A 15,208-nucleotide genomic window follows, 5' to 3' on the forward strand; every position below is an offset into this window, starting at 1 on the left:
GTCTTAAAATAATTGGATTTTTAATTGGATTTATCACACAGAATTAAAAATCACAGTTTTATCAACTAGGACTTGACCGAAGCGTCATTAAAACAAACTATTTTTCCAAATTATTCAGCAAATATGAATGTTCTGAAAGGAATAGCATACAAACCTGAATGTGGAAAACCTTTTTTTTTTTTCTTCTTAAAAAGAAACCCTACCTCACTCATTGCAGCACGTGTGCGTAGGTCAAGTTCAGAACGTCCCTGATGTCTCCAATGATGCCTGTGGTAGCTCCTCTCAAAGAGATGCTGGCTTTTATACAGGATGGGTTGTTTTTTTTCTCTCCTCCCACTCAAATGCAGAAGACCAATAAGTGAGTCTCTAGCTCCACACTGTGGAGCAACCTTCAATCACCTGCTTTCCCCTTGAAGAGGCTTTTGTGGCCTTTTCATGCATGAGTCGATGAGAAAGGTCCAACATGCATTAGAACTCCTCCGAAAAAGGATAGTAATATACTGTACAGCGTGAGTAATATAATTAATATAATTCTCATTTTTCCAAATACACATTGTATAACAGTCTTCTTCTTGTACAGTCCAGCCCACACACACATGACTTGTTTCAGTCTTTGGGGTCCAAGGTTTTTAGTCTTTCTACACAGTAGTGGCGTGTCTGTGTTTTCTGAAACCTTCACCCACGTTGTTGTAGTCATCTTCTGTGTGGTTATTATAAACAGCATCAGGCATCTAAAAAAATAAAAATAAATGAATGAATAAAAAAATGAATAAAATAAAATAAAATAAAATAAAATAAAATAAAATAAAATAAAATAAATGAATGAATGAATGAATGAATGAATGAATGAATGAATGAATGAATGAATGAATGAATGAATGAATGAATAAATAAATAAATAAATAAATAAATAAATAAATAAATAAATAAATACTGTACCTACCTCAAAAAAATTGGAGGGAATTGTGTGAGAGTAACCACTCTCTGTAAGATCACTTGAAGTGACATCTGTAAATCAGATAAGGGAGGGAAGAAGCTCGTTGGTATGATTGGTATGAATGTTTCAATGATGCGATTATTATTCATGTTTGTGGAAAGTTTGGGTGCAGTGTTTCGTAATCCCCAGGCTTACTTGTTTGACCATCTGTCACATAACCTGCATTGACTCGACCTTGTTTCTGTCCAGGTGGTCCCAGTCCGCTCAACTGGCTCTGTGTTCTTACTCTTCTACTAAGAACAGAAATAGGAGAAGACATGTGAAAAATGGAAACTGAAATTTTCCTTTTTTTCTCGAGAGAACCAACAATAAAATCTTATATTGTAAGTAGAGTGGCTCCTTACGACATTTCCTCTTGGTAGTTGGGTTCTGGAATGACAAAATATTAAATTGTAACAAATGCCCTTACCATATTGCATTGTGAGGTGCAAGTTTTATTATTGCCTATTATTGTTTTAAGTAGTTACAGTATGATCTGCAACTAAACAAGATACTTTTCAAACTGTGGCCATTTACCTTTTTCTTTCTTGCGTTTGTAGCAAAAGAATATGCCATAAATGAGTAAAAATAGCAGAGCAACACCTCCAAAAGAGCAAACTAGAGCTATCAGGACGGTCCAGTCTGGAGGCTTCGGCACTGTCAAAGGAAATGGCAGAGTTAATAATTTATAGGACTTAATACTTTATAAAGAAAGGACATTATTGACACAGGAGGCCGATGCAAAATTTGTCTTTGTGGGCCACATAAAATGATGTGGCGGGCCCTGTCTGGCCCCCGGGCCTTGTATTTGATGCTAACCCTAACCCAAGTATGAATTCCTAGTTTCGAAACCTAACCCTAGTTTGAAACCCTACTTTGAAACCCTAACCCTAGTTTTAAACCCTACTTTGAAACCCTAACCCTAGTTTTAAACCCTACTTTGAAACCCTAACCGCAGTTTGAAACCCTACTTTGAAACCCTAATTCTAGTTTTAAATCCTAGTTTGAAACCCTAACACTATTATGAAACCCTAGTTTGAAATCCTAACCCTAGTATGAAACCCTACTTTGAAACCCTGACCCTAGTTTTAAACCCAACTTTGAAACCCTAACCCTAGTTTTAAACCCTACTTTGAAACCCTAACCGCCGTTTGAAACCCTACTTTGAAACCCTAATTCTAGTTTTAAACCCTACTTTGAAACCCTAATTCTAGTTTTAAACCCTAGTTTGAAACCCTAACCCTAGTATGAAACCCTAATTTGAAACCCTAACCCTAGTTTTAAACCCTACTTTGAAACCCTAACTCTATTATGAAACCCTACTTTGAAACCCTAACCCTAGTTTTAAACCCTACTTTGAGACCCTAATTCTAGTTTTAAACCCTACGTTGAAACCCTAACCCTAGTTTTAAACCCTACTTTGAAACCCTAACCCTAGTTTTAAACCCAACTTTGAAACCCTAACCCTAGTTTTAAACCCTACTTTGAAACCCTAAGCGCAGTTTGAAATCCTACTTTGAAACCCTAATTCTAGTTTTAAACCCTACTTTGAAACCCTAATTCTAGTTTGAAACCCTAGTTTGAAACCCTAACCTTAGTGTGAAACCCTAATTTGAAACCCTAACCCTAGTTTTAAACCCTACTTTGAAACCCTAACTCTATTATTAAACCCTACTTTGAAACCCTAACCCTAGTTTTAAACCCTACTTTGAAACCCTAATTCTAGTCTTAAACCCTACTTTGAAACCCTAACCCTAGTTTTAAACCCAACTTTGAAACCCTAACCCTAGTTTTAAACCCTACTTTGAAACCCTAACCGCAGTTTGAAACCCTACTTTGAAACCCTAACCCTAGTTTTAAACCCTACATTGAAACCCTACAAGGGTTAGGATTTTAAACTAGTATCTCCAACAAGGTTAAAAACTACTGGTCTAGACAAAGGAAAACAAATGAATAAATGCTATAGTTGCTCACGTTTGAATTATTCTAGAAGAAGTGAGAATTTGAGAATTGAATTCTTTTTCTTACCAACTACTAAGAAGACAGTGCTGGATAGTGGCTTTGTTAGTGTCTGCAGCATCGCCAAACACTCCACGGTAGAATTTTTGACAGCTTTAAACTTGAGGACACTGGAGGAGTTGAAGGAATCTCCATGAGGCACATGAGTATCGTTGTACAGGTTGCCATCAACAGGGCCACCATTCAGCTTCCAGCTCACAACAGGATTAGGGAACCAAGCTGAAGTCACGCAGTTGAACTCCACTTCCTCATCCTCGGCCACCTTCAAATCACCCTCCTGGATTTGGACTGCACCGCTCTCTAATTTACAGAAGCAGAAAAACAACTGAAGACACTTTGGCCTCTTAATTGAAATGTTCAAGAACATTATTTAGAAGTTAGATTTTTGTTTGATAATTCTACAACATGATAATAATGGTGACAAATGGACAGCACCTTGAACATGTAGCGTTGCTGATTTTGAACCATAGTCTCCTTGCACGGTACAAATAACCGGCCCAGCTTCTCTACGAGAAGCGTTGTGGATGGTGAAAGCAACGCAGCTGGTGTCCTCGGCGGAGCAGATGGAGGCTGAATATTGTTCCGAGGCCGAGGACACGTTACCACTTCGGAGAAAGGTGAGGACCAGAAAACCTCGGACGTTCCACGTCATGACCTCCCACTTTCCCTGCACAGTGGCGGTGAATCGAGCATCTGATCCTTTTAGAACGGTAGAATCCAGAGGCTCCACTTGGAACTGTCCCATCACTGAAGACAACATGGGAAAGTGGAAGCAATAAATTACCTGAAAAGTTTGTATTTGTAAAATAATATAAGAGTTTGTGTGATGATAAAAAAAAAAAGGAGAGAAAGGGATTGTTACCGAGTAAACTTTGGCTGAACTTTCCATTATTCAGAATAATCCAAATGAATGCATGACAGCACTGTCCAAGTATTCAAGTACATATTTGCTCAAGGTATGTTGTGTGTGCAAGCGCGAGTACAAAAGCGAAACTCAGTTTGAAAGGACGTTTTTTCCAGAATAGCTTTAAATAATAAATTTAGTATACTAACCTCCAGTTGCACACACTATGAGCCAGACGCATGTGTCGAGGTCCATTCTTTTATTCAACCTGAAAGAGCCAATAGAAATAATTTGAATGGTTGTATGAATTTTTTTTATTTATTTTTTAGAACATAGGTCATATACATAAATGATCTCTGTGGAGTAAAACTGAGATTCAAATTTTTCATAACTGCACCAATTTTTATTTGAATTAGTTTTTGATCAACAGGAGCTTCAAAATGTTATTTTCCAGAATCATTTAGAATGTTTGTATCATGAAAACTTACTTTGTTATTAATCCCGTTGTAGTGTGTCATGGAGCCAAACTTCATTTCCTGAAACACCAGCAGGTGAGTTTGCCGTAGCAACTCTCCTGCTAGGTACAAAGGTCATAGAAACCCAGCCCTTTTTTTTTTCTTCTCCATAGTGACTGCAAAGTCCTCTATGGGTGTGATGGATGTGATTTCAGAAGAGACAAGTGACGTCACGTGAGAGAGAGTGCGGAGAGATTCATAAATCTTTACACATATAATTATTTTATATATATCATTTTTTATGACATAAAAGAACCTTAAATGGTCGTAAAGGAGACAAGAAGATCCGTGTCAAAACTCCCCAAAACTATTCAGGTGTTGTGTTGCGCGTGTGTAAGGGCGGGGCCAGTGCTTCAGCTGTTGCGGTGATAATAAATCCTATTTACCGATGGATGGTTAATAATATACATCTAAAATTAGCTTGCGTGTCGGATATAATTATATGTCGGGTCGTATTTGATGCGCAGGCTTTAAATTTCACACACCATCTTAAGATGCTTCCTAATAAGGCGATTGAAACCTTTTTCAGATGCTGCTGTACTCAAAATATACCGCTAGAGGGCGGTGTCTAATAACATTATGCTTATATCAACTTGCATACCGAGTGTACAATATTCTGTATACGCACATTGAAATGTATTAGATTTCAACACAATGATAGCCAAATTAATTCAGTATATTTGGATATTAATTTATTCTTTTTTTCTGCGTTTTGCACCAGTATTTCAGTGATAAATTGTTTAATAAAACAAACCGGGAAACATGAGAAATCTAAACTTGAGAGATGTGTTTGAGAAGCTCACACATGTTATTGATATTATATATTTGCCAAATGTCTTTTTACTGTATTTTAATCTGACCTTTATTTGTGGTTTCATGAAGTTGAAATGCCAGCAGACTGAGTCCTGTAAAGACACGCCGGGCAAGGAAACAACCATGAAAACAAGGGGAAGACAGTGGGGGATGGTCAGTTAGCAATACAAAAGCCCTCTGATCCCCTTACATATGGCCTCCGAATGGATGTAACTCTTCGTCCCACTGTGTCAGAGATCATCAGTCACAGCTCATCATTTGTGCTCATCTATATATCGCCTTAAATTACTTCATAAAGGACATATTGTTCATGCCATTAGTTCCAGCTAACTGCCCCAATTGTCTAATATATCATAATTAATTGGTTTGTTCTCAAAAAGGCGTGCCTTTGGAGCTCACTTTAATGTGGGATTATTTTTTGTCATGTCAGCAGTTGATTAATCGATGATTAAAGCCGACTAAGGTTTATTGTTACTGATCTTATTAGGCTGTGTTGTTGTGTGGCAAGACTTTACTCTCGTTACTGTACGTGAATTTCTATCGTGCAGGTCATGGGAACTGCCCTCATAACACCAAGGCACATATCTTTGAATCCAGATGGAGAGAGGGAAAGAAGAAGTGAGGGAGGGAGGTAGAGAAACATCAGAGAGAGCATCGTTTCCAAACATCCAGTTGATCCATTCACAGGTATTTCTTTCCACTCCACAAAAGGTACAGCAACACATAAGACAGACAATATAATAATACTCACAGCCGTTAATCCTTTGCAAATAAAAAAAAAAAAATACTGCAGTTTACTGAGTTTGTTATGAAACTCATCCATCCTCTTACTACTGGCCAACACAAATGCACTAGAAGGAGCAGCACAATGTCTGTGGTAAAATGCAACAAAACCTTTTAAAGTCTAAGAGGTAGTCTAGACTCACTAGGTTTAAATTATTTATGGTGCACTGATGATTGTTTTTCTGTTTCAAATTAGTCAATTTCTTGAGGCACCAGCAACAAAAAACCTGGGTTGAATCTGGCATTCAAAAAGAAAATAGCAACATGCGACTATTGGTTGTTTTCATTCTTGTGGGGATGGAAATATAATCGATTTTTTTTTGTGTTCCAATTAAAATACATGTTGCAATGTCAAGCTGAATTTTAAATACTGTGATGGCAACATTTGCTTAGAGTCAAATCACACGTGACTTGTGTGGCACGGTCTGCACAACACAAACAAAATTAAATTACAAATGCAACACTGCAGGGAATGACACGTGAAAATGCATTTAGTTATTCCCCATTGACACCGTGCAGGAGATCCCCGAGTGGTAGACAAAAATGGAAGTATGACGAATTAAATGAGTCCGCAGCGCCGCTTAGGTCATGCTTGGTGTTCACACTGCACAATGGCGGAAGCTGTCGCTGTGCACATTGCGAGATGGTGTTGCACAAGCACAATTATCCTGTCGCCATTTTCCCAATCCTAATACAAAAGACTTGGCTGCGAAAGTACACACCCCTCTCTCAATCCACAACCAATATCTATTCGCCGTTATAGGGACAATTGCACGGTGAGGCAGAAAAAAAAAAATCACATATGCTCGCCCAAACATTTCAGCCAACAGACTTTTTGCAAGACAATAACAGCTCAACCGAGGTTGAAGACAGAACTTGCGACATTTTCCGCTTTTTTCCCCCCAAAGCAGATGGCTGTCCAGAAAGACAACCACCTTGTCGAAATAGTTGATTGACGTGTGAGCTATCCACTCATAAAATAGTGCCGATTTGAAATCGCGTTGCTGACCGCTACATTGACCAACCAGCAGGCGGTGGGGGCGGGTCGACGGTCGTCAATCACGCAGGAACTATAAGATTTAAATAAGAAGGGAGGGGGGGAATCCAATCCGGTTTGAGCTAGTTTTCTTCCAATGGAACATTATCATCTCGCTGCCCTGTATTAGACTGTACTTGTACAGCTTTATTCGGACTACTGTATATTTTTGTCCCGTATTCAGTTACACTTTGCAGTTTTTTTCCCTTTTCCACAAACATCCCTCACAAATCTACCATGCCTAAAAGGAGCAAAGTGAGTAATCCGAGATATTTCTTGCATTCAGTAGTACAGCATTTATAACCCACGACTGCTGCTTGTACAAATTGGTCGTTGGAGCGCGAGTTGCTACTTATTCGCTTTCGACTTCTGGGCAAATGTAAAAAAAAAAAAAAATGTCGCGCTTGTTGCCACCGCTTGAGTTTGTACGCGTCGTCCTGATTTTATTTCTAGGTGGTTTTTGTTGCTCTTATCACGCGATGCATTGTCAAAATATATATAAAAAAATATTTTCCCGACTATTTATGCGAATTTGTGTGTTTTTGCTGCATGACGATGCAGTGCATGGTTGCATGTTTACATAAACGCTTTTGCGGCGTCTACGCTCGGTCGACAGCTTATTTTTCTGCAGAGAAAGTTAGCGGCATATTGATTTGTCTCATACGAGCAGTCAGTCACGCAGGATAGTTAAGTTTCACTTTTGCTGCCATTAGAAGGCTTAAAATCCGTTAGAATTCCGCCCAAGTTAAGGCCATTCGCTGTGGGATATTTTGGATTAAGGCCACGCCACCATGTGGAACATATTTTATTTATCACTTTCGTTGCTTATGAACGCCATTGTTAGCGGAGGGCCGCCATTAGCCGCGGTGAAAACGCAGCTGTTTGGACTGCGTTCGTCGTGTTAGCTAGACGGCTCGGGGAAGGTTATGTAATGGCGAGCCTCCGTTAGCACATCGCCGCTCTTGTTGCTGGGGGGCGGGATTCTCGGGCCGAGCGACACACAGTGGACGAAAACCTTTTCAAATTAATGGCGGGAAAGCAAAACACGCGCAAACAGCAACTTGATCGTTCTGATCAATTAAAGGATATGTGAAAAGGGGGCGGAGTTTCGTCCCCTCTTTTACATTCATTCTGACTGCATTGTTGGATTTTCATTCGAGACGTATTTTGCCATATTTTGCAAAACAAGGCTCTCTTTTTTTGTATGGTGCAAAAAGTCCCACTACATAAGACTGCCTCGACACGCCCACTTAAAAGTTGTATACTTAGTTAGATGCAAGACAGATGGCTAATTTGTCCAGTGTGGAAAATTAAATTATAGCCACAGCAATACTTATGTACTCAAACTAAGAGAATAATTGAGGAGCTAATTAGAATGCATGGATTGTGCCTTTTCAATTATATTTTGCTTTATTTTGCAGGACGATAAAGAGCCAACTGAAACAGTGGTAAGGAATACAGTATTAAATATATGAATTAATATACAATCGGATTTTTATTTATTATATGAATGAAAACAACCCCGTCACCCTCTAGGGGTCAGTAAAAGCGCACAACTCAATACCAAAAGTAATCATCCTTTTTTTTTTTTTTCCCCCCACCAAGCAGCCCAAGAGGAGATCTGGCAGATTCATTGTAAGTCCATAAACACGCCATATTGACTGTTTACATTTTAGCTGTCATTTATTCATAAATACAACACGTTGATCTTTGCAGAAAACTGCCGCGCCTGCAACGCCAGAGCCCCAACCCAAGCCAAAGGTATGTTACCTCGTAAACTGCTCTGTGTTGCATAAAAAGGTGCAACGATTAATCAATTACCCGACAACTATTACTATAACGCAGTGACATTTCACTTTGGAAAACAATGAAGAATATTTTTGCCTCTTTTACTGTCAATTTGAAATAATGTTCCCTTGCAGAAGGCAGCTACTAAGCCTAAGAAAGGTAAGGAGGTGGAGAAGGCCAAGCCCGAGGAGAAGGCAGAAGATGCCCCCGCTGAGAATGGCGAAGCCAAAGCTGAGGAAGAGGTCAGTATTGGCAGCATGAAGGTAACCTTTGTGATCATTTTTGAAAACTCTTTCCGTGTGTTTCAGGCGCCAGCCACAGATGCAGCAGAGGAAAAAGATGAGGAAGCAGAATAACATCTCTCAAACCACATCTTTATCAGTGCTCCCTGTACCTCTTTTTCTTGTACAATTCAGGGGAATATTTCTATCAACTATTTTCTAAATACAGGTTTTTTAGTAGTCTGATTGTAGAGAACACTTTTTGTTAAGGAAAGACAAAAAAAAAATGTCAATTTGGAGACGGGGGAAAATGTCATCGCATCCCATAATGTAACGTTGAAGTGGTTTTCAGTTCCGTTGTTTTTAAATGTGAACGGGGGCGGCGGGGTGGGGGGGGTGCAAGGATGGCTTACAATGTCAACAAGCAATCATCTTCACCAGAGCTTGGTCTACAACTGAAAGTGTTTTTGCCTGTGTGGATTACATTCCATATGCTTTAAAAGGGACAGTGTATGTAATCTGTGCCAAGGCAGAGAAGGACACAGTCACATATTGGTTTATTGTTTATACTGAAAAACAGTGTTTTTAGAATGTTTGCAAACTTTCCCCTCATGTACACACGCGGTTTTCGGAAGAAATTGGATCAATAAATTACAAATCCCTTGTAGTGGAGCTCTCCCTATCCAAACTATGTATCTTCTGTGTTGGTTGTGTCCCTGTTCTGTGATAGCATTGCAATAACTTTGTATAGCTGCTGTGAAAAGAGGTTCGCAATCTCGGTATGCAGTGCATAATGGTACATTGTACGGATGGAACAAAAAAGGAATTTGCTTTCTTAGCCAAGCTAATGAGATGGGGAGGGGGGGTGGGGGGATAAAACTGGTCTCTTAATGCCAGCAGACAACCTGTACATTTATAAGAGATGTCCGGGTGCATACCAGCAGTAGCTATACTCGCGCGAAGTTTAGGTAACAGTGAAAGTGTGCCGTTTCTTTTTGTTTATAGATGTACCTGTGTAATTATTGTTATCAACAAACCAATAAAGCTCAATTGGTAGTTTGTATTCTTTTTTTTTTTTTCATTTTCAGAAAGAGTTGTTGATAAACTAATTTGTTTCAGCGAAAATAGGAGCTGAATTTAAATATATTTGTGTTTTTATTTTCCATTCTGGGCAACTATAAGTGTCTAGTGAACATATTTAAGACCTGGAGCTTTTCCTGTTCCTCCCACAGATCACACCCACTAGTTAAATTCATTTGTTTCCTTCTTTATAAAAGATTTACATTTTTCTGAGCTGCCCTTGAACGCATCATGATTCATTTGCGAGACCACACATCAATCGTAAACAAGGTGATGGATTTGCTGGGCTTGGGGCAGTGAAGGAAAAAAAGGGCTGGTTTGCGGGGAAAAAATCAAATTGGAAAAAAAAAGTCAGCCCGAAGTCAGCTGAGAAAAGCAGTTGGGAAAAAAAGAAGGATGAATTTCGCTCTATCTACATTCTCCATTGTAAATGTAAGATTCAGGACAATGGACAGCTCAAGTTGAAACATGTCTTAATTTGAAATACTCCACTTTGGAGTGGACATGGTACCCAAAAAAAGTGTTATATTGTTATTGCAATGCAGTCATTTAGAAATTTAAGATTCAGCACCATGGACAGCTTCAGTTGAAACATGTCTTAATTTGAAATACTGCACTTTGACAAGGTACCCATGTGGGAAATGTTTTGTTGTTATTGCAATGTAGTCATTTTTATCATTGTAATGTTGTAATTATAGCAAATAAAAACTTGTCCTGTACATATAAATACAATACTGATTGTTTTCATTCCAGTTGCAGCTGACTTTTGGGTACACTTTGGACGTCCAATAAACGACATGTTTTTTAAACCAATCACTTCACATTTATTTAACTTCAACTGTAAGATTACATCAAATTACAGTGATTCCCTAATGGCACTGAGTTTGTTCCCATTATTAATTGACAAAACACACTAGAGGTACAGTAAGCGAGAGAAATTAGTTAAAGAGCCTTTGACTGACCCTTTAGGCCTACAAAAAATATTTTTCAATATGCTGCACCCCTGAGACACACATGCACAAGTTTAAAAACACTGTCCAATAACTTTTAACATTCAATGTAAGCGATGAACCTGAACAAGTATTGAAAATGAGCTCAACAGTGAATTTGTCTGACTGCATCAAAAAGTTTGCTTGATATTGTGTCATCTAAGAAGAAGTGTAGAAAACTAAAGGTAGATTTTCCTGTGAAACCTCGTTTCGAATCATTGACGACAATGATTGACGCTACCAACTAAGTGCAAATGTAGTCAATCTAGATTCTAGACTGAATAGACAACCCTATTATAAAACATTCAAAATTGTTATCATTTAGCTTTTTTTTTTTTTAATAAATATTATAAGCTTACTCTTTTCCAGGGAGACTTCAAAGTGTATCTTTGGCAGCTGTTGTCCGTAAAGAATATTTGTGAGGTCACTGGTGTTGAACATGAGGGCACTTGGCTTACAAAGATTTGTTGGCGTTGAGCTCGAAGGTATTTGGTGAAGTCAAGGCGCTTTCACAAGAAACCAAGCACGCCTTGAAGGACCTTGCTTTGTGTTCTGTGGTACAGTCATGCCGGAGCAGAAATGACTCTTCTTCAAAATGTTCTGACAAGAACAATAATTAAATAATATGACAATATTTTACATCTAATTAATTAAATTTTGTGTATATTTTTGCCCACGCTGTGTGTAAACTTCGTATACATCAGTCCAGTTTTTCTCTTCTTCCCATCTTGGTACGCATGTTGCGGACGAGGAAGAATGAAATGGTGGTGACGGCCATGAAGATTTCTGCTATCCAGAAGGCCATGTCCCAGCTGTGTTGTTTTGCAATAGTACTGAAGGGAAGTCCAGCCATAAAAGCCCCAACTGTAATAAAAACAAAATTGTATGACTCTGTCGTGGAATATACATTAACAAATTGTAGTGCTAGCTGTACCGTTAGCCATCAGAGCTACGACAGCATGTGAGGTTCCACAAAAATTGGAAGGAGCACTTTCACTTGCGATCACTCCAAACAAGGCAATCGGCCCGTAAGAGGAAAATCCAAACATAGCACCAAGAAAAAGAATCCAGATCTGCAAATGACAAGAATTTTTTCTTTTTCTTTTTCAGTTTGGAAATCTCTGGGGGAAAATGGTTACCTCTTTTTCCGAGACACCGATGAGCACAGAAATGGGATGGATGACTTGGAGCCAAAGAGGAGCCTCCTGAAGTGAAAGTATAATTTTTAGTATTGACAACATGGATGGATATCCTTGAAAAATAATACGCAAAAATGTTTTTTACCTTTGGAATTTCAGCTGTGATGGTGACCCTGAAGAGATACATAGACACGTACATGCCAGCCATCATGACAATGAGTAGTCCGTGTCGAGGGTTCCCATGTGTGCCTAGACCAGACTACAGAAAGTCCCAGAACATATTTTTGTCAAGCGAGTCAAATGAAACCCCTCTCGGGCTGCTACTTACTCGAGCAACGGCTCTGTCAGAGATTAAACCAGATGCAAGGCTGCCGGCAAAGCCGCCCACCTCCAAGGCACTCATATAAGTACTGCCTGTAAGAAACACAGCTCAAGTTAGAACCATTAAATAACAACAAATACTCTCTTTAGAATTATTCTAAGCCAGGGGTGTCAAATTAAAATTATGTGGTGGGCCGGATCTGGGCCCCCGGGCCTTGAGTTTGACACGTGTACTGTATGCATACCCATAAGAGCAGTCTGGCCTTTCTCCTGCATGAGGAAAAGCTGGCCCCAGTCAGTTGCTGCTGTTTTCACCCCAAACACCACGAGGTAGCCCAGAGACAACACCCAAAGAAATGGGGAGAGGAGGAACTCACTCAGGGTGCTCTCACTCTTACCTGGTGAGGAGCAAGAGGACACATAGACACTTTCGTCACACTTAATCATTATATTTTGGATAAACTGACATGTGTACGTTTACGTTGTGTAGAAATTATATATAACTTATATCTTCAGCCTCTGGAATCAATCACTCCTCCAATATATTCTTTCTACTCACATCTCTTTGCCCCCTTCTTGGGTGCCGCCTCAATAGCAGGCAGGCCGACATCCTTTGGCTCGTTCTTCACCCACACCACAGTCACAATTGAGAAGGTAGCGCAGAAGACACCTGACATAGTTAGGATGCTCCTCCAGTCATAGTAGTGAAGGAGCATTGTAACCAGGATTGGCCCCAGACTCCCTGCCAAGTTCATGCTGCAGGACAGCACAGACCACCACGTTCCAAACTGGGATGGTTCAAACCACTAAAAGGAATAGATAGTGGATGTTAATTTGTTGACAATTGCAGTCCAAGAAATGTAGTAGAAATAATTCAACCAATAAAATTGTGAGTTGTGTTGACTGCTGTTGTTTCTTAAAGCAAGATGGACTCAGGATGTTCTATTCATAGAATCTCTCGTAATCTGATCCACTTCAACATGCTGAAGACGTGCCAAAGCCTATTTATTCCTCACCTTTTGAACACGGCAGAGGCATCCTACTTTCTAAATGCCTCTAAATAGCTAGTTTACTAAATCTTCGCCTCACTTTGTCAATAAAGTGGTTTTAAGGATTACCTTACGGAGCACCTTCCCACATGGTGGCCATCCGCAACCCTGTCCCAGGCCGTTAATGAACCACAGCAGTGAGAACGTGGTGACGGTGGAAGACCAGGAGAAGACCACGTTGATGCTTCCCACCACAAACAGGCCGATGGAGAAAAGCCAGCGAGCGCTGATATGGTCCGATAACACGCCGCTGATGAATTTACTGATGGCGTAGGCCAGAGTTTGGCTGCTGGTGATCAGACCTGGCAGACACAAGGATTGTCGTTATGTCAGAGGAAAAATTATAATCCCCCTGTTTTAATATTTACCCAAATCATCTTTGTCTAATTCAATCTCTTCCATCATTGAAGGCATGACAAAGGAGAATGTTTTTCTGTTGAAGAAGTACAGCATGTAGCCCGTGAACATGGCGATGAAGATGGTCACCCGATAGTAGCCGTAAACTGTTGCCCCCATGGTTCAGCTGGATCAAAATTAATTTGTGTAAAAAAAATAAAATAATTGCTTTTATGAGTCCTCAATTAGCGGCAGTAGCTCCTCATCAGACTTTGAGTTGGGTTCTTTCAGGGGACCGGACAAGGGGGATAGGGGAACTTTACACCAGCCTAAAAATGAAAAACACAAATATATCGGTCATTTCATTTATTTGCTTTATTATAGTCTGATTTAAGACTCGTTTTTGCCACACGTGTTTGGTTGAATTCTGCAAAAATATCATTGTGAACGCTTAAAATCACTGCAAGTCAAACTTAACGATTCGAGTTATAATAGATTTTCAATTCATTTTAGCGTAAGGGTGTCACATTTATCTACAATAAAAAATACATATAAAATTATTGCTTGTGTTTGTCTTAAAAAAAGACTAATTGCATTTTAAACCCTATTTGCAATATTGAAGAAAATAAAAATGCTATTAGGTTATTGCTAGAATCATCAAATTCTGCTCGACTCAACATCTATTTAGAAATGTGTGATGAAGAAGGCCGAGTCGGGTTGCTTGCAGTATGCGTGTCACACTTGCAGCAAACGAGTGACAAAAATGTCACACAGCTGACTGGGTCATTTGGTTCGATGCGACCACAAGTAGAAAGACTAAGCATTAGATTTTGTGCACATTTTTTCAATGCACTCAAAATTTGGAATTAGAGCCGGTTAACGTGGGTTCGGTTAAGACGCTTCATTAACGCGCTTGTGTCATGCACGTAAACGCATCTTCTGCAAAATGCATTCTATTAAAGGTATGCACCGAACCTACAGGTCTTAAAGACACAAATCTGAGTCCAGCCGATCTTGAAGGACGGCTTGTTTCGGGAAAAAAAAATAATCGGAGCCACGTTTAATCAAACACCGCATGCATGATCGATCAAACATCGAGAATGGTGCACCATGAGCTCACATCGATGTGTCGCTCAATGGAAAAACTCACAGAAGCTGATGTGGCCTCGTCGCGTCTGAGGTTCCGCCACAAAATGCTTCCCGACTGCTGCTCATGCGGATTGTTAAAGCGGTACCGCCCAGTTTCTGCAAGCTCACTGCGCGCGCAACAATACAATTTAAATATATTTTGTAAAGGGG

At 39.6% G+C, this 15,208-nt stretch overlaps 3 protein-coding genes across 5 annotated transcripts; 1 reads left to right on the forward strand and 2 right to left on the reverse strand.

The window, feature by feature from the left end:
* Window positions 1-203: 203 nt before the first annotated feature.
* igsf5a (immunoglobulin superfamily, member 5a) lies at window positions 204-4,503 on the reverse strand. Of its 2 annotated transcripts, none has more exons than XM_049743682.2 (9): window positions 4,328-4,503; window positions 4,049-4,107; window positions 3,431-3,742; window positions 3,005-3,295; window positions 1,514-1,633; window positions 1,342-1,366; window positions 1,133-1,227; window positions 944-1,008; window positions 204-731 (listed from the first exon to the last, which is right to left on the reverse strand). In XM_049743682.2, the coding sequence occupies exons 2-9, from the start codon at window positions 4,092-4,094 to the stop codon at window positions 639-641; spliced, it is 1,047 nt and encodes a 348-aa protein (XP_049599639.1). In that variant the 5' UTR covers window positions 4,095-4,107; window positions 4,328-4,503; the 3' UTR covers window positions 204-638. The 2 variants fall into 2 exon arrangements, with proteins under 2 accessions (XP_049599639.1, XP_049599638.1); XM_049743681.2 differs by having other exon boundaries at window positions 1,133-1,230; window positions 4,328-4,502.
* Window positions 4,504-7,042: 2,539 nt separating this feature from the next.
* On the forward strand, window positions 7,043-10,058 carry hmgn1b (high mobility group nucleosome binding domain 1b). Of its 2 annotated transcripts, none has more exons than XM_049743728.1 (6): window positions 7,043-7,241; window positions 8,408-8,434; window positions 8,595-8,621; window positions 8,703-8,747; window positions 8,909-9,016; window positions 9,083-10,058. In XM_049743728.1, the coding sequence occupies exons 1-6, from the start codon at window positions 7,224-7,226 to the stop codon at window positions 9,128-9,130; spliced, it is 273 nt and encodes a 90-aa protein (XP_049599685.1). In that variant the 5' UTR covers window positions 7,043-7,223; the 3' UTR covers window positions 9,131-10,058. The 2 variants fall into 2 exon arrangements, with proteins under 2 accessions (XP_049599685.1, XP_049599684.1); XM_049743727.2 differs by having other exon boundaries at window positions 7,045-7,241; window positions 8,592-8,621.
* Window positions 10,059-10,875: 817 nt separating this feature from the next.
* On the reverse strand, window positions 10,876-15,172 carry LOC125982690 (glucose-6-phosphate exchanger SLC37A4). The gene is made up of 10 exons (XM_049743656.2): window positions 15,060-15,172; window positions 13,942-14,238; window positions 13,643-13,875; window positions 13,084-13,330; window positions 12,770-12,922; window positions 12,532-12,617; window positions 12,349-12,462; window positions 12,204-12,269; window positions 11,999-12,137; window positions 10,876-11,928 (listed from the first exon to the last, which is right to left on the reverse strand). Exons 2-10 carry the CDS (start codon window positions 14,087-14,089, stop codon window positions 11,765-11,767), a joined length of 1,350 nt encoding a protein of 449 aa, XP_049599613.1. The 5' UTR covers window positions 14,090-14,238; window positions 15,060-15,172; the 3' UTR covers window positions 10,876-11,764.
* Between the last annotated feature and the right edge of the window lie 36 nt (window positions 15,173-15,208).

This window comes from Syngnathus scovelli, chromosome 15 (assembly GCF_024217435.2).
Source record: "Syngnathus scovelli strain Florida chromosome 15, RoL_Ssco_1.2, whole genome shotgun sequence".
NCBI lineage: Eukaryota > Metazoa > Chordata > Actinopteri > Syngnathiformes > Syngnathidae > Syngnathus > Syngnathus scovelli.

What these genes read in the sequence shown, in the direction of transcription:
- igsf5a (XM_049743681.2), bottom strand. Translation starts at nt 4,094, where the DNA reads ATGGACCTCGACACATGCGTCTGGCTCATAGTGTGTGCAACTGGAG. An exon ending in AGCAACGCTACATGTTCAAG is followed by an intron (nt 3,296 to 3,430) that starts GTGCTGTCCATT and finishes TCTGTAAATTAG; the next exon opens with AGAGCGGTGCAGTCCAAATC. An exon ending in AACTACCAAGAGGAAATGTC is followed by an intron (nt 1,231 to 1,341) that starts GTAAGGAGCCAC and finishes TTCTGTTCTTAG; the next exon opens with TAGAAGAGTAAGAACACAGA.
- hmgn1b (XM_049743727.2), top strand. An exon ending in AGCCCCAACCCAAGCCAAAG is followed by an intron (nt 8,748 to 8,908) that starts GTATGTTACCTC and finishes GTTCCCTTGCAG; the next exon opens with AAGGCAGCTACTAAGCCTAA. An exon ending in AAGCCAAAGCTGAGGAAGAG is followed by an intron (nt 9,017 to 9,082) that starts GTCAGTATTGGC and finishes CGTGTGTTTCAG; the next exon opens with GCGCCAGCCACAGATGCAGC.
- LOC125982690 (XM_049743656.2), bottom strand. Translation starts at nt 14,089, where the DNA reads ATGGGGGCAACAGTTTACGGCTACTATCGGGTGACCATCTTCATCGCC. An exon ending in CAAGAAGGGGGCAAAGAGAT is followed by an intron (nt 12,923 to 13,083) that starts GTGAGTAGAAAG and finishes GCTCCTCACCAG; the next exon opens with GTAAGAGTGAGAGCACCCTG. An exon ending in CGTAGCTCTGATGGCTAACG is followed by an intron (nt 11,929 to 11,998) that starts GTACAGCTAGCA and finishes TTTTTATTACAG; the next exon opens with TTGGGGCTTTTATGGCTGGA.